The 23,772-nt window shown below is 33.3% G+C and overlaps 1 protein-coding gene across 1 annotated transcript in view; it reads right to left on the bottom strand.

Moving 5' to 3' along the window:
• Window positions 1–23,772, bottom strand: part of LOC123536265 (substrate-adhesion molecule-like) — a 45,000-nt gene that overhangs the window by 16,497 nt on the left and 4,731 nt on the right. The window contains exons 2-6 of the mRNA XM_053528575.1: window positions 17,910–17,973; window positions 17,262–17,411; window positions 3,741–3,869; window positions 2,798–2,926; window positions 1,855–1,983 (exon numbers count right to left, since the gene is read on the bottom strand). Of these exons, the coding sequence (XP_053384550.1) occupies window positions 1,855–1,983; window positions 2,798–2,926; window positions 3,741–3,869; window positions 17,262–17,411; window positions 17,910–17,973 (601 nt within the window). The remainder of the gene's footprint in view (window positions 1–1,854; window positions 1,984–2,797; window positions 2,927–3,740; window positions 3,870–17,261; window positions 17,412–17,909; window positions 17,974–23,772) is intronic.

Genomic DNA, 23,772 nt, shown 5'->3' with positions numbered 1-23,772 from the left:
TTGAAAATTGAAGTGTAATGTGCGACTTACAATTAAATGCACCGAATTTAACTTAAATTCAAATTTCCTTTTTATATTTAAGGTTGAAGACGAGTTTCCATCACGCCAATATATAAAATTTAGCAAACGAATGAAGAGGTGGAGGATATGCATATTTTAAAAAAAAGATATGTACTATTATATGTCTAAGTTTCATAAAGTGCAGATTTTCGTCTTAGAGACACATAACTTTTTCGCCAATAAAAGCAACAAAACGAAAATGTTTTGCTAAAATTCACGATGGACTGTTTAAACTTAAGTGGTATAAATAAAGACCAATCAGTGGAAAGTACAAAAGAATGTGAAACTTTTGGAGCAAAAATCATTCAAATAAGATGGAAGAAGAAGAAATTATAACAATTGATAGTGTACCGTCATTAAGCAATCATAAATATACCAGCGATGATTAAAAGTGAAAAATATCAACAAACTTTAGGTAAAATTAATGAGGCGACTTCATTTTTTACATGTTTGATACGGGATGGGAAATATTCTACAACAAGTATTTCATTTAAGTTGTTTAAAGATACTTTACAATGGTACGATTGCAAAACGATTTCTTAATTGAGGCTAACTGAAGAAAGTAAAGAATAATTTTGCACAGGCCAGGGATTACTGGAAGGACAATTTGTCAGATTCATGCATGAAATTTGCACAACAGGGGCTTGTTCAGTGAAGAAAACTACAATTCATCAGCATCTGACATCAATATTCCTGTTCCGTCAGACAGAGTATTAAACGATTTCAGCCCAAAGTCAATTGCATTTGGTAGTGATAAACAGGAACTAGGGATTCTTAAAGAAAACATAGACCTCATTTAGAAATCGTTTTGCAAAAGTGCCGTTGTAAGGCATCTTTGAACAACTTACTTGAAATATTTCATTTGAAATCTCTCCTGAAGTCGAGCAATATTTCTGTTGCATAACATACATATTTCTCGATGCAAATCTAATAACCTATAATTACTTGCTCACTTCATGTTGCTTATTTGCTTCCTGTGATTCAAATGGATCTGTTTACAGACTGTATTATAATTAAGATTAGTGCAAGCAATAGTATAAGTCAACACTGTGCCACCGTACATGTTGCTTTCATTTTGACTAAGGTCGTGTAATGGGAAAACGAGATCAAAATAAACTACTACACTCAGAACAAAATCTAAATTTTCAGTCATATTTAGACTTGCTGGTATGTTTAACTCAAATGTGTTTAGCCGCACTACTTCGATGAGTGTCAGTAACGATTGCCTGTGTCTTCGTTTAGAGTTTGCAATATCATCGGATAGAGTCAGGAACATGATATTAGATCAATAGTGTTTTTGATAAAGCAGTTGCAGTAATATATTTCTGAGACATTGCATTTATTTTATCATTGACTGTCTATTACTATTGTTTTTGAAAACGTGTAATATAATCATTTTTGTTCTGAAAAATAGCAAAATACTTATATTTACTCAAAAACAGACGAATGTTTTTAAAATCTAAATGTTTTAATCAATTTATGCGATAATCTGAATACATGTTCTTGCAAAGACACAAGTAAATGTAATCAAAGTAATTATCATAGATGAAAACTATATCAGCCGTGTCATACTGAGCGATGCAGTAACCAGCCATTGTAGAGATTTGTCACATGATATCGTTGAGACATGACTTACGTTGGAACTTACTTCTCCCGGAGTGTGTTGTATTCAATTCGGTCTTTGAGTACAAGGCACAAACGGTACTCGAGTTTCAGACGTTTCCACTGGTTCTTTAACGAATTGAGAAAAAGTAATTAATATGAGAAGAAACGATAATAAACAGAAACATATACCTTTCTGGACACACGAGGCTCCACTTGTCTTGTATGCATTTTCACAGTCGCATTGAGAGTTGCCGGAGTTACAGGTGGCCTGTGAAACCCCCGCACAGTCCCCATCTGCGGCGCATGTATCACCTAGGGCTTTAGGGAAAGTACAAAGTTTATTGATAAATGTTTTATTCCTGTGTTCCTGTTAAGTCTCAAACAATCAATAATATTATTGTATTTAATTAGGTGCAGTTTTCTTTAATATACATATTAACAAAGAAGTACAGAGTGACGAACAGTCCGAAGAATTTGTTGACAGCTCACAAAATGATGGTTCCCTTAGAATCCCATGTATTTCTCTTTATTTCTATGAACGTTATAACATTTTTTCTATTTTACCATCATTAAAAATATAACATTTCAAGATATTTGATATGTTTTCCCTTATTCATTTTTCAGCTTTATTACCACCTAATCAAAACTTTGCATGTCAGTTAGTAATAAAAAAATTGAATTTTAACGTCGATGACAAAATTAGGGGAAAATATTATGGAACAGATGTTACTTACTTTTCAATCGAGAAACCAATATTGATTATCTGGTTACTTGCAACCGGGACAATCTGCTATGATATGCCAGTTCAAATATATCAAAATCTGGGGACGATTAAGGTATCTTGCATCGTGTGTATATTGTAACAACTAATTTATTTTACAGATTGTGCTGTGGAACTTTTCATTAAATGCATTCACAACATATCTAAAATAAATTATAATGTTTATGATCAATTTATAAAGTTATGCTCACAATTGTCCAGAAGTTGGCCGGTTCTTAATCAAGTGTTTCTAAATGATAAGTATTGCTCGGAGAGAGTAAAAGATACAGACGGTCGTTTCCATTGGTTCTTTAACGAATTGAGAAAAAGTAATTAGTATGAGAAGAAACGATAATAAACAGAAACATATACCTTTCTGGACACACGAGGCTCCACTTGTCTTGTATGCATTTTCACAGTCGCATTGAGAGTTGCCGGAGTTACAGGTGGCCTGTGAAACCCCCGCACAGTCCCCATCTGCGGCGCATGTATCACCTAGGACTTTAGGGAAAGTACAAAGTTTATTGATAAATGTTTTATTCCTGTGGTCCTGTTAAGTCTCAAACAATCAATAATATTATTGTATTTAATTAGGTGCAGTTTTCTTTAATATACATATTAATAAAGAAGTACAGAGTGGCGAACAGTCCGAAGAATTTGTTGACAGCTCACAAAATGATGGTTCCCTTAGAATCCCATGTATTTCTCTTTATTTCTATGAACGTTATAACATTTTTTCTATTTTACCATCATTAAAAATATAACATTTCAAGATATTTGATATGTTTTCCCTTATTCATTTTTCAGCTGTATTATCACCTAATCAAAACTTTGCATGTCAGTTAGTAATAAAAAATTTGAATTTTAACGTCGATGACAAAATTAGGGGAAAATATTATGGAACAGATGTAACTTACGTTTCAATCGAGAAACCAATATTGATTATCTGGTTACTTGCAACCGGGACAACCTGCTATGATATGCCAGTTCAAATATATCAAAATCTGGGGACGATTAAGATATCTTGCATCGTGTGTATATTGTAACAATTAATTTATTTTACAGATTGTGCTGTGGAACTTTTCATTAAATGCATTCACAACATATTTAAAATAAATTATAATGTTTATGATCAATTTATGAAGTTATGCTCACAATTGTCCAGAAGTTGGCCGGTTCTTAATCAAGTGTTTCTAAATGATAAGTATTGCTCGGAGAGAGTAAAAGATACAGACGATCGTTTCCATTGGTTCTTTAACGAATTGCGAATAAGTAATTAGTATGAGAAGAAACGATAATAAACAGAAACATATACCTTTCTGGACACACGAGGCTCCACTTGTCTTGTATGCATTTTCACAGTCGCATTGAGAGTTGCCGGAGTTACAGGTAGCCTGTGAAACCCCAACACAGTCCCCATTTGCGGCGCATGTATCACCTAGGACTTTAGGGAAAGTACAACATTTAATGAAATCTATCAAAGTGTAATTTAGCTTTGTGGTCCACTTAAGTCTCAAACAATGAATTGTATTTAAGTGCAGTTTTCTTTAAAACGCATAGTAATAAAGAAGTACAGACAGACGATCAGTCCAAAGACAATTTTTTCCAATAGAAGCCGGTGTAATTCTCATACTTTTGTGAATGCTACAGCGCTTTTTTTCTCTTTTTTACCAGCTTTAAAGATATTACATTTCAAGATGTTTGGCACGTTTTCCCTTCTTCAAATTTTAGTTATATTATCAAATAATCAAAAACAGCATGTATTTGTAAGTCATTCAGTAAGAAACAAAATATGACTTTTTTACGTCAATGATAAAATGAGAGGAAAATCTTATGGAAGAAATGAAAACTTATTTTCTGAGGTACATCACTTCATTGCAAATGCATAATATTCTAATAGTACTCTGCTTATGATTTTGAGAAAGACAAGTAAAATGCACTGAGATTTGTCTGTGGGTTGAAGTGTTCTGCACGCGTCGAATTCCGCAATTCGAACTCTAGTGGTGTTCTGCATCGATGGTACTGTGGCACTACCGAGGAATGATATGTGCACATAAATTCGTCAAAGTTACAGTCGCTGATTCATTTTTCTTTCCATTATTCCTTTTTTTATGAAATAGAATTTCACAAATCGAGCTCCGCAGTCCGACTTGTATAAATATATTGTGTAAAAGCAAAGACTTAATCTGGAATATTATGTGCTTGATTGGTGGGAAATCAACTGAGATTCAAAGAAAATTCTGCGGACCTTGTGATCAAAATATCGTTCAAAAGTATCAGAATACTGTACATCTACTGAAAATAAAATTTAGCAAATAAATCACAGCTTTATACATAAACTTACTTTGCAAACAAGAAATAGTTATTGACTTCCTTTTTATATAAGGAATAAAATTAGATTGTAAAATAGTAAACTAGTTTTCGCATAGTGCTATCGGAAATCCTAGTGCAAGTATTACCGTATAAGGAAGAAATATGGTTAGAACTGCTCACATTATTGCTGTGTACCATTTACGATTTTATATGAATCCGCGTAAAAAACAAGTTCCTCATTCAAAAGTTGTTTTTTACCAAGTAGGTATTGTAAATTTACTCATTGAAAGCTAAAATTTTACTTTCAACCTGTTCTTGTTTTCTTGTATGTAAAATGTATGGTATATATACGTTTTAAAATGTTAATGCAAATATTATACATTTGAAAAGGAAAAATAAATGACTTGAAATAAAAGATTGTAGCAGCTACAGTTACTTTGCTTCGGATGACAGGTAATCTTGGCAAATGACATATCAACCTTCTAAGTGGTTCTGAACACTTTACTTAAGATTCAAGACGAAAACACATGAATATTCCGTTGCGAAAAGCATTTCATAACATATTCGGATATTGGTGGCCTCGGCTCTTCGTAGGAAAACTTAAAACATCACATGTTTCTTTTTAGCTCACCTGTCACATAGTGACAAGGTGAGCTTTTGTGATCACCCTTCGTCCGTCGTCAGTCCGTCCGTGCGTGCGTGCGTCAACAATTTCTTGTCTGCACGACAGTGGTTTCATTTATGATTTGATTTTAACCAAACTTGCACACAACTTGTATGACCATAAGATCTCGATTTCTTTCTTGAACTGGCCAGATCCCACTATGGGTTCCAGAGTTATGGCCCCTGAAAGGGCCAAAATCAGCTATTTTGACATTGTCTGCACAATAGCAGCTTCATTTATGATTTGATTTTTACCAAACTGGCACACAACTTGTATCACTATAAGATCTTGGTTCCTTTCTTGAACTGGCCAGAACCCATTATGGGTTCCAGAGTTATGGCCCATGAAAGGGCCAAAATTAGCTATTTTGACCTTGTCTGCACAATAGCAATTTCATTTATGATTTGATTTTAACCAAACTTGCACACAACTTATATCCCTATAAGATCTTGGTTCCTTTCTTGAACTGGCCAGATCCCATAAAGGGTTCCAGAGTTATGGCCCCTGAAAGGGCCAAAATTAGCTATTTTGACCTTGTCTGCACAATAGCAATTTCATTTATGATTTGATTTTAACCAAACTTGCACATAACTTGTATCACCAAAAGATCTTGGTTCCTTTCTTGAACTGGCCAGATTCCGTCATGGGTTCCAGAGTTTTGGCCCCTTAAATGTCCAAAATTGGATATTTTGGCTTTTGCAGCATACAGAGACTTCATATATGGTTTTATTTGATACAAACTTCCAAAATATCTTCAACAACAATAAATCTTGGATTCCATGACAAATTAGATCCAATCGTAGGTTCCAGAGTTATTTTATATCTGATTACCTCCCCTGAGTGTAGTCAAAATGGATTTATATCAGTAAGTACTTATAGGACATATTTGAAATTTCATTGTTGTCAATAGTTGGACTGAGCCAGTCAAAGTGGATAACTATGGACTGATTTTTTGTCAAATTACCTCCCTTTATTTCAAATTAAAATGGGTATATCTCCGTAACTAATGAAGATACTGATCTGAAATTTCATTTATGTCAACAGATTTATTTGGCAGATCCTTCCTTTTTTCACCTATGATAATTTTCTTTTTAATTACTTTCCTTTTACGTAACTATAAATAGCTTATTTTAGTAACTGTTTTATTATTGGCCGTAGGGAAAAATCGAGACCACTTTTCTGTGATACAACATGCATGGTACCTCCAATTTTTAGGTGTGTTTCGACATATCTGTACCTTGTAAGAATTTTTTTTTCTTTTTGGTTAAATTTCTTTCCTTTGTTGTTCCTGTCCTTTGGACTTAGATATTTTTTCTGAGGACCTTCTTGTCCTCTAGTGCAATGATAACAGGTGAGCGATATAGGGCCATCATGGCCCTCTTGTTTATATTTCGTTCTTTAGTTATGCAAATATTATTATTTTTCATTTGAACAAAACAAAACCTATATAACATATGAACACATAATTATCATAAACAGACCGCCACATAAGATCTAACTTTATGCAGGCCTTCTCTGAAGATGACACATGTTCATTTGCACGCATGTTCTTCTTTTATTTGAATGAACAAGGAAAAGAAATTCTGCGTAAACTTAAATTTTTGTGCATATACATGTATTTCATAATTAATCATCGGCTATAAAAAGCAAAATTATTATAAAACAAGGAAAATAATCCAGTCAGAAAAAGTCAGTTCTAAGAACGTAGGCCCCACAATAGGTTGAAATGTACACACAAATATACAGACAATCAAAATACATAGGAAGAGAAGACAAGTAAGCAAACAGGAATTCTGAATCGGTAAAGATTTGATCAAGCAAGGAATTCGTTCGTGGCTGTTCATTTACACCTGTTTATGTTCACTTAGTGCTCAATACACAGCTGAATTCCACTAATTAAATTTCCCCATCCTGACTGCCCAACTAAGAGTTATTTTTGCATATGTATAAATTTGAAAAACATAATTTACCTAAGGAATGATAACATGATAAGAATGTTATAACTATTGTATATAATATAAGATTTGCGTATGAAAGTTGCAAAAATTCAATAGAAATGCAGTTTGTTAAATTACTATTACCTCCCTTTGCTTAACTTGTAAGCGCAGTCATCCTGTTCATTTTGTTGATTTATTCAAAATCAATCAAACGCAAATGAAAAACTAAAAACTATACTGAAAATAAACGCAAGAGTCAGCTTTTTAACTACTTTCATATTAAAGGTGTGTAATTACAAAATTTCAAAAATACATTTCTAACAGGCATCATAATCTTAGTAATGAGTATTTTCCCCCTTAAAAAAATATGAAAGAATATGTATACGGAAAGTGCAAAACGTCATAAAATGTTGATTTACAATCTTTAATGGTGCACCAAACCTCACTCTTAATTCCTACCATGTTCTAAAGTGACAGGGTGGTAAAAATAACGGAAATCCAATGTACAGAAACATACTATATCTAAAAGCAACAAAAGTTGATCATTTCTTTACATTACTGATTTTGAAATGAAAAAAAATGCAGTAAAGTCTCATACAAATCAGTATATTTCTGCATAGCTCTGAAGTATATTTACATACTCTATGTGACATAAACAAAAATCCTTCAAAATTGCACCCTTGTATTCTACATTCTAATCGCAAATGTAGAAGGGAACAGAAGTATCATAAGAGTCCGTTCATGAGAGGTATACAAATTTGCACCTATCGTCGTGCATCTAGCACCGGCATAAGCAGTATTCCGTTATAAAATGTAGTCCTAAAGAACTTGAAAATACAACACCGAGTCCAAGTACGCAAAGATAGTTCTCAGATATTGTTAGATATCTCTGATTAAATACATTAGATACCTATGTTTGTCACAAATATCACACACACACATATGCTTTATAGAGAAATGAAAAAATGCGAATGTTTCAAGTAATTATATACATAACGCTTGTGTAAAAAAAAAAAACAAAAAAAAAAAAAAAAAAAAAAAAACAAAAAACAAGGAAAAATATCCAACGTTTTGCTAATCCGAACGACTCTCATCTGGAATCTTCCCTTTACAGAACGCATTTTTCGATAATTAACTAATAGAGGATGAAAATCCCCGAGACAGTAACGTCCGTATATAATTATTCGTCTTTGTTGTCTAAATATACCGAGGCAATTTTTTCGATGTCTTCCGGTTCCGGTGTACAAAAAGGGGGCATAACTTCATCGAAATAAAAGCAAGAATTATGGAACCTATGTCATTCAGTTTGACCTATCATCATGGGGAACATGTATGGAGTTTGTGATGAGTAAAAACTGAGACATCAGCTTGTGCCTATATACGACGCCGACATGTATTCCTTGAAATGGTATTAATAATGTAAAAGATCTGATGAGTTAAACAAGGGATGAAAATTAGACACTTTTCTCGCCAAGCTGGAAAATGTAATTTTGATAAAGAAGAAAAAATAGGGTATGTCATCTGAGAACCTTGCATCGTTGATATATTGTAGTTTATTTTATGCTAACTGGTGAAATACTGAAAATTATCCGTGAGATATTTCTCTATATCACTCACAGTGCCGAACTTATTTTTTTTTCAGAAAAAATATCTCTCTTGAAATATATTCTATAATTACCCGACTTTGCTGTCTTTAGAATTACTGGTACCCTATGGTTATCTTAATTTTCAAGCCATGCACGAGTCATGTACAGCTAGACAATTATGTATTGAACAAGTTAGCTATATCAAAGTTTTCAAAAGAAATAATAACAATGCTCTAAAAATATTACCTAGGTGGTTTAAAATTGTCATTCATGCATTTGTGTTCTACCCCAACATTAAATTATAATGCTTATGATAAATTTATATAGTTATGCTCACAATTTTCCAGACGTTGGTCGATTCTTAATCAAGTGTTTCTAAATGATACGTATTGATTGTTGACTGCTGTATTCTATTCAGTCTTTGAGTACAAGGCACAGACGGTACTCCAATTCCAGACGTTTCCACTGGTTCTTGAAACGAATTGGGAAAAAGTAATTAGTATGACAAGAAGCCATAGATAGCCTGTGAAACCGCCACACAGTCCCAATCAGCACTGCATGCATCGATTAGACCTTTAGGGAAAGTACAACGTTTAAAGAAATCTATCAAAATGCATTTACGCTTTGTGGTCCTCTTAAGTCTCAACCAATGAATTTTAATTAAGTGCAGATTTCTATAAAACGGATAGTAATAAAGTAGTACAAGGAGACGATCGATCAGTTTGAAGAATTTAATGACAGTACAGTTAACAATTTTCGCCATATACCCAACGTGTATTTCTCATATTTGTGTGAACGCTACAGCTATTTTCTATTTTACTGGCATTACAAATATCACATTTAAGAAATCTGATACGGTTTCCTTTTTCATTTTTCAGCTTTATCATTTAATTGTCCGACAATAAGAAACTGAATTTGTAAATTTCTGTGTTAAATGAGCGGAAAACTAATGGAAGAAATGTTAACTTATTTTTATGATTTTGATGTGCAAGACATGTAACAAATCTCTGAAACTTTATTTTATTATTTGTATTATTTTATTTTTTGAAAGCTTATGGGTAAAAGTATTCTGCGAACATTAATGTTGGATGTAAGTGTCTACAGATTGTGTCGCACAGTGTAAAAGGCTATTTATGTGAACTATGCAAAGAATGGTAATAGAGTTTACATGAAAACAAATGTTTTCTGCTGATTAACATTGATTTACGTATGGCCCATTGTAAACATTCAAAATCAACAACGATTTTTAAGTAGTATGAATCATTTTTCTTAAACATTTATCAATATCCTACAAAAACTAATTAAACAAGAGGGTCATGGTAGTCCTATACCGATCACCTGAGTTTAGTTGCTTGCTTGAACAAATTTCTTTGCTAAAGCTTCAAAAACAAAAACGTAGGCGAGTAGGTCACGGTAAAGATAATTCAAGATAACTACTGAAATATATATGAAAAATTATACAGGTGCTTTAAATCTCTTTGCTGTAGCTTCAAAAATAAGAAAGTAGGTCAGTAGGTCATGGTTAAGAATATAAAAGGTGAGTATTGAAATCTGTATCAAAAATTATAAACTTGGTCCATAATTTCTGTGCTGAACAAATTTCTTTGCTAAAGCTTCAAAAACAAGAAAGTAGGTCAGTAGGTTACAATTAAGACTATTCAAGACGAGTGTTGAAATTGCATCAAAAATTATACATGTGGTCCAAATCTCTTTGCCGTAGCTTCGAAAACAAGAAAGTAGGCAAGGGTTAAGAATTTTAAAGATGATTATTGAACTCTGTATCAAAAGTTATACATGTGGTCCAAATTACTTTGCTGTAACTTCAGTAACAAGAAAGTAGGACAGTAGTCAAGATTAAGACTATTCAAGATGATACTTGAAATCTGTATCAAAAATTATACAAGTGGTCCTAATCTCTTTGCCGTAGCTTCAAAAACAAGGAAGTAGGTCAGGGTTAAGAATTTTAAAGATGATTATTGAAATCTGTATCAAAAGCTATACACGTGGTCCATATTTCTATGCTGTACGTTCAAAAACAAGAAAGTAGTTCAGTAGGTCATGATTAAGACTATTCAAGTTGAGACTTGAAATCTGTTTAAAAAAATATATATGTGGTCCAAATTTCTATGCTGTACGTTCAAAAACAAGAATGTAGTTCAGTAGGTTATGATTAAGACTATTCAAGATGAGACTTTAAATCTGTTTAAAAAATTATATATGTGGTCCAAATTTTTATGCTGTAACTTCAAAAACGAGAAAGTAGGTCAGTAGGTCACGATTAAGACAATACAAGATGAATATTGAAATCTGTATCAAACATTATACTTGTGGTGCAAATGTCTTTGCCACTGCTTCAAAACAACAAACAAGTCTATGTACAGTAAAACAAGGGACCAGCCGAGCGTGGCTTATATAGACCACAGGGTCATGATTTGAACAATCTTGTTAAAGAACCGCTAGTGCATGCCACATATCAAATATCTAAGCCTTATGATTTCAGAAAATAATTTTTAAAAAGGTTTCTTCCCTATATAAGCCAATGTAAAAACTGTTGACCCTGGGATGTAGTCAATTTTGACCCCAGACAATACTAAATACCAAATATCTATGGTTCTGGACAAGAATATTTTTTCAAGATATTTCCTATATTAGTCAATGTCAAACAAAGGACCCCCACCCCCGGGATATGCATATATTGACCCAAGGGTCAATATCAATCTTGGTAGAGAACCACTAGAGCATGCTACATACTAAACATCTAAGCTCTGGGTCTTAACATTTTTAAAAAGGTTTTTATCTGTACAAGTCTATTTAAACCATGTGCCCCCCGGTGATGGGCCATTTTTAACCCCAGGGGAATAACTTGAACAGTCTTGGTAAAGGACTACTATACGATGCTACATACCAAATATCAAAGCCCTAGGCTATGTGGTTTTCTGCATGAAGATTTTCGAAATTTTCCCTAAAGAAGTCTATATAAACCAGGTGACCCCCAGGGCGGGGCCATATTTGACCCCAGGGAGATAATTTGAACACATTTTGTAAAGGACTACAATAGGATGTTTCAAAGTTTTTCCCTATATAAGTCTATATAAACCATGTGACCCCAAGGGCGGGGCCATATTTAACCCTAGGGGGAAAATTTAAACAATCTTGGTAGAGGAGTACATACCAAATATCAAAGCCCTAGGCCCCGTGGTTTTTGACAAGAAGATTTTCAAAGTTTTTCCTTATACAAGTCTATATAAGCCATGTGACCCCCAGGGCGGGGCCATATTTGACCCTAGAGGGATTATTTGAACAATTTTAGTAGAGGACCTCTAGATGATGCTACATACCAAATATCAAAGCCCTAGGACCTGTGGTTTTGGACAAGAAGATCTTTAAAGTTTTTCCTTTCGGTTGCCATGGCAACAAGATTTCTGTATGGAATTCGATTCTTTGAACAATTTTAAAGTAGATCATCCAAGGAACATCCCTGTGAAGTTTTAACAAAATTGACCTGGTGGTTTAGGAGATGTTGTTTAAAGGAAAGTGTGTACGGACGGACGGAAGGACGGACGACGGACACCGGACGCCGGACGAACTCCGGACGGTGAGCGATCACAATAGCTCACCCTGAGCACTTTGTGCACAGGTGAGCTAAAAAGTAATAACTTCACTTTCTTTATTTTCATTTTGCATACTGAAAGCTCGAAGCTTAAAGACCATATTTAGTTTGTTTACAAAGTAGTGCATATGAAAAGATATAGTGGTCAAGAAATGCCATGTTCCGAAAGAAATATATAGATAATTTCGAAATATATAAATAATTTCCCCTTATACATTCAACATTACTAGTTATAGATGTTGAGTTGCTAACAATAAGAGCCTAGAAATTATCTAATTATCAATTTTGTACTTGATGTTGTTTGAAAAACAACGCATTCAAATTTAAAAAAAATCAACATAAAAGAATATTTTCAAATATTCCGTTAAAAAAAAGTCTTCATTTAGGGTATGAACGAGGTTGAAAAAGCCCGATGGATGCAAGTATTGGAAAATCAATTGTTTTTTTGTAAGATTTACACTAAATATTCAATAACAATTATTATGAAACTTCATTTTGCTCATTTCGAGAATACACTTTTTTATTAAGACAAAAAATACAAAGCAAATTATTTTCAAGTGTGTAATTTATCATAATTATGAAATGCAACTGTCTTTAAGTTTTAAATCTGCTGCTTTCCGTGTTTAAATATTTCCCCCTGTATTTCCATCAAGAATTATAGTTTTCGCATGGTCTGTTTCTTGACTTTCTGAACTTTCCTGTCTTATGTCAAAGATCTTACTAATAAACACACAGCAAGAATTTTAAAGGTCAAATCTCAACCAAAAACACAATTATCCTCATCTGTACACCACTTTAAACTTCGCCTCAAATTGCCCACCCAATTTTTTATTAATTTATGTCCGTCTGTTGCACGGGAATGCTTTCATTCACGTTGAAAGTCAGTCAGGCAAGTTGTAAATAGTATATCATTAGAATATACTTTAATGACAAAGCAAATCAGGGAAATGTAACAAACAAGTAGAATGTTGTGTTAACCACAACACTTACTCTCTCTTACTTATATCTCGTTCGTGTCAGTTGTAATGTCGTCCATCGCGCTTTGAGGGCGACACACGATAATCATGACAACGCGAAGTGACATGGCGACAATGCGATAGACAAACGCCAATGGGAAACGACGCTCGACAATGCCAAACGACGGACGACAATGTGAATGGATAATGTCGCGTTGTCATATTGTCATCGTTAATGTGAAGTGACATTTTCTCAAAATGTTCACGCTTTTAGAACAGTTCATATGTATAATGTTATAAAATACTGGTTAAAATACTACAACTTAGTCATAATAAGTATGTGTATATGACATATAACTTGTTAAAGGATGATCTTGAACAAAACAATGTACGTAATTGGTGTTCTTTAATTAGATATTTACTGTGTTCTTTAGGTTTTGTTGATGCTTGGATATTTCAAGGTGTGGGCAATTCAGATCTGTTCTTGTGTTTAGTTAAACAACGACTAAGTGACCAGTTTATTCAAAATTGGAATTAAAGACTAAATAATTCAAGTAGAGCTTTATTGTACAGACACATTTCGTCGTTTAGATTTCAACCGTATCTTAGTTGTTTCAATACTAATAAATTTTGCCAGTCAATTACGCGTTTACGAGTTTCCTCTCATAGGTTACAGATTGAGGCAGGAAGATGGGTTAGACCAGTTAGTATTCCTGTAAATGATAGCAAATGTATTGTAGGTCAAACACTTGAAGACGAGTACCACTTTGTATTAGAGTGTCAAATATTTAAGGACTTAAGAAAACAATTCATACCAAAAATATACTGGCACAGACCGAATATGTTCAAATTCGTAGAACTTTTAAATTCAGAAAATCAAAATATAGTACGAAATTTAGGAAAATTCATACATAATGCATTTGAAATCAGAAAATCAATTTTGTAGGACATTACATTTTCAAAACATTTTGCTTTCATCTTCATTATAAATATTTAGGAAAGACTTTTGTTTTAAGCATCGATAGTGTGCAAAATAAAAAAAAAAAAAAAAAAAAAAAAAAAAAAAACTCTTACGCTTTCAGTTTTCGGTAAGAGCTACCAAAATTTCTAAAAAAAAAAAAAAAAAAAAGAAAATATATATAATAATAAAATAAATAAATAAAAATCCCTGAATTTTGAATTTTTGTACTATCTCGTCGGAATGAAACTCATTCAGTTATCCTTTGTCTTTTGTCTCCTTTCGTTAAAGGTTAACTGTTTAGTTTTGTTCTGTTTTTAGTCACATATCATCTTTGTCATTATATTATATGTGTTACATAATTATATGTATGTATATGTAAAATTGTGAGTGTAATTTTCTTCGTAATCTTTTAATTATATATTGATATGTGCCACATGTATATCTGTATAGATAGGTGTAATATGTGTTTGTTATTGTTTTCATGTATGTAAATATATCTATTATATACCGATAACAATTTTTAAATTTTGCACTCTTTACACTGTCGGTATTTTGATAATGTCAGAAATATCTAAGAGTATCTTTTTTTTTTATACTGAAGGTCAGGTAAAACAAACACTTTTGGAGTAGTTACTGCCACGAGTCCCAAATTGTTTAACAATTTACAGTAAATGTTTTTTTAGCATTATTTTCAGTAGTAAAACGGTTAGATACGAAAGACCCGTGGTGACATTTCAACTTCATTATTTCACGATTTCTGCTTCATGATTTCACGATTTCCACTTCATGAATTCACGAATTCACGATTTCTGCTTCCTGATTTCACGATTTCCACTTCATGAATTCACGATTTCACGATTTCCACTTCATGAATTCAAGATTTCACGAATTCACGATTTCATGAATTCACGATTTCACGAAAAAACTTCACGATTTCTTGATTTCACGATTTCATGATTTCACGATTTCTTGATTCCACGAACTCCACTTCATGAATTCACGATTTCACGATTTCTGCTTCCTGAATTCACGATTTCCACTTCATGAATTCACGATTTCACGATTTCCACTTCACGAATTCTCGATTTCACAATTTCCACTTCATGAATTCACGATTTCACGATTTCCACTTCACGAATTCTCGATTTCACAATTTCCACTTCATGAATTCACGATTTCCACTTCACGAATTCACGATTTCCACTTCACGAATTCACGATTTCACAATGGTGAAATCGTGAATTCATGAAGTAGAAATTGTGAACTCGTGAATTGGTGAAGTGGAAATCGTGAATTCGTGAAGTGGAAATCGTGAAATCGTGAATGCATGATCTGGGAATTTTGAAATAGAGAATTCGTGAAGTGGAAATCGTGAATTCATGAAGTGGAAATCGTGAAATTGTGAATTCATGAAGTGGAAATCGTGAATTCATGAAGCAGAAATAGTGAAATCGTGAAATCGTGAAATCATGAAATCGTGAAGTTTTTTTTCGTGAATTCGTGAAGTGGAAATCGTGAATTCAGGAAGCAGAAATCGTGAATTCGTGAATTCATGAAGTGGAAATCGTGAAATCAAGAAATCGTGAAGTTTTTTCGTGAAATCGTGAATTCGTGAATTCATGAAGTGAAAATCGTGAAATCGTGAATTCATGAAGTGGAAACCGTGAATTCAGGAAGCAGAAATCGTGAAATCGTAAATTCATGAAGTTGAAATCGTGAAATCAAGAAATCGTGAAATTATGAAATCGTGAAATCAAGAAATCGTGAAGTTTTTTCGTGAAATCGTGAATTCGTGAAATTGTGAATTCATGAAGTGGAAATCGTGAAATCAGGAAGCAGAAATCGTGAATTCGTGAATTCATGAAGTGGAAATCGTGAAATCATGAAGCAGAAATCGTGAAATAATGAAGTTGAAATGTCACCACGGGTCTTAGCTATTTCTGACCTTCTCCGGAAGAATTTTTTAAATTCCAATTAAAAAAAGTTCGCATAGTGTGATGTTCACCACTGTTTTGCTGTATCTTGTATTATGTAAATTATATGTCATCATGGGTTTTTGTAGCCTATATGAAAGTAATAAAGTTATCTATCTATCTATAATTCTCTATTTGGTAGGAATCTTGGTTCTACACCCTTAGTATAGTTAAACGCATGTATATATAAACGTTAATTGCAGAGAAAAAACATTCATTCCCACGAATGAGAGTCTCTGTTTTATACGTAAACCTCTGGTAAGCATATACCATACTTGTGGTGTCGAGTTTTTCTTATCTTTAACTGATTTATTGATCGCGGCCGATGAGGCCGCGATCATTTTGAATAGGACAAGTATATGTGTGCTGGGGAAAATATTTCATGATGGACATGTGAATTTTTTACTTGTTATATACCTTGTTAAAAGAGTTATCATATTCTAAAAGTCAACGTAACCGGTTAGGGAGATTGCAAAGCCACGCAAATGGTTTGTGGGCTTAACCGTATCAACAATAGCCTAAATACAGTATATGTGCTTAACAAGCTGGTCTTTCTATTTTTCTAAAGATAAAAAGCGAGCAAGTAAACTAATGCAAAACAAACCCACAAAACAAAAGTGAATGAAATGATTAATGAATGACACACAGGAATGTGAAAAGAAATGCTGACAAAATTAAACGGTAACATTAAATGTTTTTGTTTTCTGAAACAAATATCATGGATATGCGATTGAAACGATATTTCAATAAATGACCTAACAGATACACTAAATGTGTCATATAAATTTTAGGCTATGAAGAAATACAGTTTTATATTTTTTTTTTGTATAAAATACCTTTAGGGTCACAGGTTCCACTGTTATCCTTGTGTGTAGATTTACACACACATTCACCATCTCCATTACCGTCTGTATCAGTGACAGTATCGCATTCTGCGTTGGGATCACTGCAGTCTCCGTCTACCGCACATGCCGTTTCTAAAACAGCTGCAAATATAAAACATTGCATAATCATAGTTCGACTACGGTAGGTATAACCGTGGAAAGAACTAAATATATAACTGTCTACCGAGAGTCTTCTTACAGACTTCTTTGACTGACCGTAGACAGGTAACTATCATAATGTAACATTATTTTGATCTATTAAAAGTCTGATACATATATACATAAAGTATAAAATAAAAGTTGCTTTGCATTTTATGCCAATGTTGGTTCTTGCAATTGCAGAATTTTGCCTCTGTTTGCAGTGACTAAACAGAATAGCATACCGCTGCAGACTGGAGCTTTTTATGCGTCATTCTTTTTTCTTCCGCGATTTCATAGGCAACAGACATTTTCGTGTTTCGTACTTCACACCCTGTTCATACTTTTGGAAATATGCGGATAGGTCAATAGTCGCGACTGATTTGAATTCGCGAGTCACTCAACTGGGGAAAAGCAAACAACAACGAATTTTATACAAGCTTTTGTAGATACAAATATTACCTTCGCTTTGTTTCATCAAAACAAATATTGTCACCAATAACAGAAGAAATTTGAAAGTGTCAACCTGAAAAAATAAGTACAAAAAGTTTTATAATTTATATCAGCACAAAACACGACGGTCACCGTGAAAAGGAAGAACAATTATCATAGAAGTTGAACTATATCTCTCTTACGTTATGCCTAAGGGACGCTTAGTACAAAATAACCTTTTAACACGTTTAGTGGCAGATTACAAGATAGGACAAATGAAGATGTAATTTCGAAATTCTTGGTATGTCCTTTTTATTTTATTTTATTTAAGTTAGTAAATAAATCAGTGTGTATTATACAACACTAGTAGATTTACATCGACTATGCAGAAAAAAGCACGGGTTGAACGTTCATTGTAACATATCTGGACATTTCTCTTGCATTTTGTGATTATCTCCCTTTTAACCAAACCCAAAACATAAATACTGATAATAACACACAAAGCTTACCTTGGCTTATTTTATAAAACGAATGCAATGCAATTCACTGATAACTGAATAATTTTGATAATATATGATGCCAAGAAGCAAAAACATATTTTAGTATTTTCACCTCAGTTTATCTTCTCTTTATCGCTTTATAGATATGCTTAACATGGTAAATATTATCTTATAATACATACAATATAGTTGATTTAGATATTATGTTTAAAAGTATATAATTCGTTCATCTCAAGTAAATGCTTTGTTGAATTAGCTTGTAAAATTACACGAGATTTATCTCACGTTAAGCACATATAACTCCATCTTAAAGACACCAGATTGAATTTGTTTAACAGACATTATCATTTTTGTAAAGTACAAAACGGGTACAGCACATTATAAAGAAATCTAATTGATAGGAAAATGACATAATTTCAGGCGGAAATTTTGAAATCAAGATGGTCGCCCAAATAATGATGTTGAAAAATGTTACCAATCGATATTCAGAGAATGAGTGTTTGAACTTTCAAAAAATATATCTCCGTAAAATCGATATGCCGTAAAATATAGCCAAAAAATTTACATACCTATATTTTTGGATATTTCAAAACTAATGGAATCATTATATGTATGTTAAAGACAATTTATGACCTGTATTGATTCTTGTCTTAACAATGAACCAATGTGATGTTATCATTGTTAATTTATTTTGGCATTATTTTAACAAGTACTTTATGATCATAGATATAAGATAGAAGTCAAACGTTAATAGGGTCTATTTCGTGTCCGGTCCGTAACTTTGCCATTCATCAAGGGATTTTGAAATTACTTAGCATAAATGTTTATCATAATGAGACGACGTGTCATGCGCAAGACACAGACCCCTAGCGCCAAGGTCAATGTCACACTTAGAGGTCAAATGTTAACAGGGTCTGTTTTTGTGTCCGGTCCATAACTCTGCCATCCATGAAGGGATTTGAAATATCTTGGCATAAATGCTTACCATAATGAGACAATGTGCCACGTGCAAGACCCAGACCCCTAGCTCCAAGATCAAGGTCTCACTTAGAAGTCAAGTCAAAGGTTAATAGGGTCTGGTTCCGGTTCGTAACTCTGCCATTCATCAAGGGATTTCATAAATATTCCCCATAACGAGAAAGCGTGTCATGCACAAAAATCAGACCCCTAACTCTAAGGTCAAGGTCACATTTAGAGGTTAAAGGTTAACATGGTCTGTTTCTTGTCCGTTCCATAATTCTTCCATCGATGAAGAGATTTTAAAATTACTTGGCTTAAACGTCCCGTATATTGTGATGACGTGTCAGACGCAAGACCAAGACCCCTAGCTTCAAGGTCAAGGTCACACTTAGAAGGCAAAGGTTAACACTGTATGTTTCTTGTCCGGTCAATAACTCTGCCATTCATCAAGGGATGTTAAAATTACTTGTCACAATTGTTCTCTATAATGAGTTGGTGTGTCATGCTCAAGATCCAGAATCCTAGGTCCAAGGTCAAGGTTACCTTTGGAGAACTATTTTTTTATCTGGTCACAAATTCATACCTAAACTATTCTGGCATACTGTAGCATTCATGGGCACACTTCGGGGCGTTTGTCACTAATAGTGACAGCTCTTGTTTCAGGTTCAATTTTGAATACTTAGTATATTTTGAGAGTTATATATACTTGTACTTTTCCCTACAAAATGTCAAGGTCAGTAGTGGCTGTTTGTCAAGTTACCTTAAAGACTCATCACAAAATAACTGTATTCTTTTGTATTTCCATAGTGGTAATTATATATTTTTTGCATGGAGAAAATGAGAAATAACAAGTATGTAGTTACAAATTGTCAGTGACATATATATGGCTAAGACAGTGTGTTTAATGTCTAAATATATTATTAAATTAATGTAGTAGTGCACGGTACTTCATGTATTAAGGTGAGTTTAAACCACACTTTGTTTCTACAGTGTAAGATAGTATTATTCTATGTTTATAAAACTATACTGAGAAGAGAATGACTGAATAAGTTTGCAGATGAAGTTTTGAAAACAGGTCTTAAAGTGTCCACCTGTCATCTTGTAGAATAGCTGTATTATACCAGTATTACCAGAATTATTTGCACCAAGTTCATGTGGGAGGAAAAAGTATGTCACTAGGTCGTGGTGGGTCTTCAACACTTCAAGTAATTTCTTGAATACCGATGATTGAAAAAAAAATACTATAGCCTATTTATTAACGGTTAATGTGAATGCGATAATGTTACACACTGATAGCCACACGAAAACTACATGCAGATATAGACTTGTCATAGTACGCTACTGTGGAAAATATAAAGTGGTAGTATTGGACTGGGAATTCATGGCATGATATCCTCCATGAAATCTCATTTCTTAAGTGTCAAAGATGTGCGTATCTATATTTTGTTTACTTATGCTTTTGATAGGGGAGGTAAAACTCGCTTGTAAAAAATTAGGAAAAAGGGTAAAGTTTACATCTACCACAGTTTTTGCACTGATTGATTACAGTCACTATCTGATTGTCAGTAAATGTATATATGTTAAATAAAACAAAGTCAGCAGTAAGAATTTCATCGAAAAGGAATGAAGGTCAAACTTGATATTCAAGGTCAAAGGTCAAATGTATGTAAATATCACAAAAATTGGCATTTTTGAATTTATTTTTTATTCTTCTAAAATAGTCTTTGTCATAATTCAGTGATCTTTATTTATGTAAGGTGTATATATCAGCTAAAGTCAGCAATGCAGATGTTTTCCCAAAAAGTCAAGGTCAAGCCTGAATTGAAGGTCATCATGCAAAAATATAGAAAGTAACTCAACTTTTAAATCTGTTTTAAAAGCACATCTTTTTTAAGAAGGTAAATCACTTGAGAAAAGCCAAGACATAAGATATTAATATGTAGCTTTTAAATTCAGTTGTTATTTAACCTTTTAGTTTTTATTACTGAGGTACTTCCTTTTTTGTTTATTCTTTTTTCGCGTTTTAGCTTTTCATTGATCTGTTTTCTTTCTTTTACTTAACATATAACCTAATCGGTACCGTAATAAATCGAGGAGCCCATTAAAAATAAGTGCTTTTCAAGCTACTTTCATGGGTTATGCATGGTATAAGATCAGTGGAGAATAATTTATGAAACAGAACCAAACTTGAAATAACTTTTATATATTTTTTATTATCTTTAAATCATTGACAATTTCTATCACTTTTATTAAAACTATCTATTCGTGTTTTTTTTTTATCTATGTTATGCAATACTATGTAAATGTAAGTCACATGCTAGTTTTAGTAAACGTTTGCTTAGTTTTAAATATCTTACTTAATGCGATACTTGTATTTTTAAATTGTGTTTATATGATCTTATACCTGAATGAATCTATTTATCTATCTATTTGGTTTAATTAAGCGCATTTCAACTGTTTAAATATAATTTTCCCCGGAATCCGGAGGTGTTAGTTCGAGCCAGACTAGCTACTGCGCTCCAAGAAGTGGAAAAGTTGTCAATTTCTTACGGAGAGTGCCTGCTGGTTAGACGTGTAAGCAGACAGTCGTGGCATAACGGGAAGGCTGGTAAAAAACGCCCGTTTTCGTCAACATTTTTTTTTACAAGCACTAAACTCTTTTTCTTCAGTAACTTACAACTGTCCCATTGAAAACTGTTAGTCACGGACAGAGTGACTACACCTGACACCAAACCTATGATCGCTCGATTGTCGGGCGAACGCTCCAACCAGTGTGTAATTCGGTCCGACATGATGGGTTGGGGTAATTTTTAACTGGGTGAATTAGACAACAACCTAGTTTCACAGGGTCAGTTGTATTTGAAGTTTCAAAACTGGAATTATTTTAAAACCTGGAATGCACACGTTTGTTAAACATGGTTTAAAATGTTCATTTAAAAAGATAGAAGTTAGCATTGTGGGAATGTGAGAATTGCTGTGACATATATTAGGCCAAGACAATGTGTTTAATGTTTTAACCTCAGATCCCCTTTCTAAATTCCAGTTTGTTTAGTTCTGCTCATTGTTTTCTCGTTTAGGGCAAACCCATTATTTTAACTGGGGACCATACGCCGCTTTTCATGGAATTACACACTAGTGTAGCATTGAAGGTTCCATGTGCACCGCCGTATGAACACATCTGCGGATGTCTCTAAATTGTTTTTTTTTTTGGTACTTTTAACATGTGTAAATGTTGAGTTCTGCTCAACCCGGGGCTAGAGGGCGTGGACAGTAGCTTGCATTTCCGCTACCGTCCATGAACAGGCTCAATCAAACCGAGCCTGCAACATTTTCGTTTTTGTTGTGTTGAGCGACCTGTGGAGTTTCCACTTTTTCTATTTAATATTTTATTGAATTAATGTAGCAATTTGTACAGAAATCTGCGTATTTAGTTAAATTTCAATCATATTTTCTTTCTACAGTGTAAGATAGTTATTCATCTATGTTCTTAAAACTATGCTGAAAAGAGATTGACTGAATAAGTTTGCAGATGAAGTTGTGAAACCACATTTACTCACGAAGGGCCTAAATTGTCCACCTGAAAATTTGTATTATAGCTGTATATTATCTGTATTATTATATAAGAATGATTTTCATTAAGTTTTTGTGAGTGAAAAAAGTAGATCTAGATCGTAGTGGGTCTTTAAAGACGACAGCGTATATTGACCTTAGATTAAAACAGTTTATCAGTATAACAGTACCGTTAATCTTTTATTAAGCTGGTATTTCAATTGTATATTTGATAATTAGGTAAATGATATTAATCGATTGTAAACTCAAATGGTTTTTCAAATGTTTGAATAAAGCCGTTGATGTGATATGGACCTTTGTTGACCTAGCAGTACTAAAATAATGATACGCTCAATAAAGGTGAAGGAAAAGAAACGATAGAGGCATTGTTTTGTGGAGTTTAGTCGCAACGATATGTAAAGGATATAACATGATTGTATTCTTTAAATGAATTGAATAAAATATAAAATCCAAAAATATGTAATGGTTTTATTTTACTCCATCCACGTGAGCATTTCATAAGATAAAGTAATCGAGTTAGGCTGGCATAGACCTTTGAAACTTCATCAATTTTGTATTTTATTCTTTTAATGTTTTCTTTGCCACCTCAACAGATAAAAAAAAGTAAACAAATGTAATGCATAACCTTTGCAATGGAACAAAGACAGCAAAGCCTGTAACGGTTTTAATGTTTCCATTTTATCAGCATTGACTGACATTGACATGGTGAGGAAAGTGTCAAAAATGTCAGTGATAAATAACAAATAAATTATCCAGGCGGGTTCGAATTAGTGTTCCTGATCATGACGCGCTATATGCACCAAAAATGAAAGCGGTTCTCCTATAACAAGTCTTCTAGACTTGCTTACTACACTCAGTATCAT

Source organism: Mercenaria mercenaria, chromosome 17 (assembly GCF_021730395.1).
Source record: "Mercenaria mercenaria strain notata chromosome 17, MADL_Memer_1, whole genome shotgun sequence".
In the NCBI taxonomy this organism is placed as follows: domain Eukaryota; kingdom Metazoa; phylum Mollusca; class Bivalvia; order Venerida; family Veneridae; genus Mercenaria; species Mercenaria mercenaria.
This window is presented reverse-complemented; position numbering and strand designations above follow the sequence as displayed.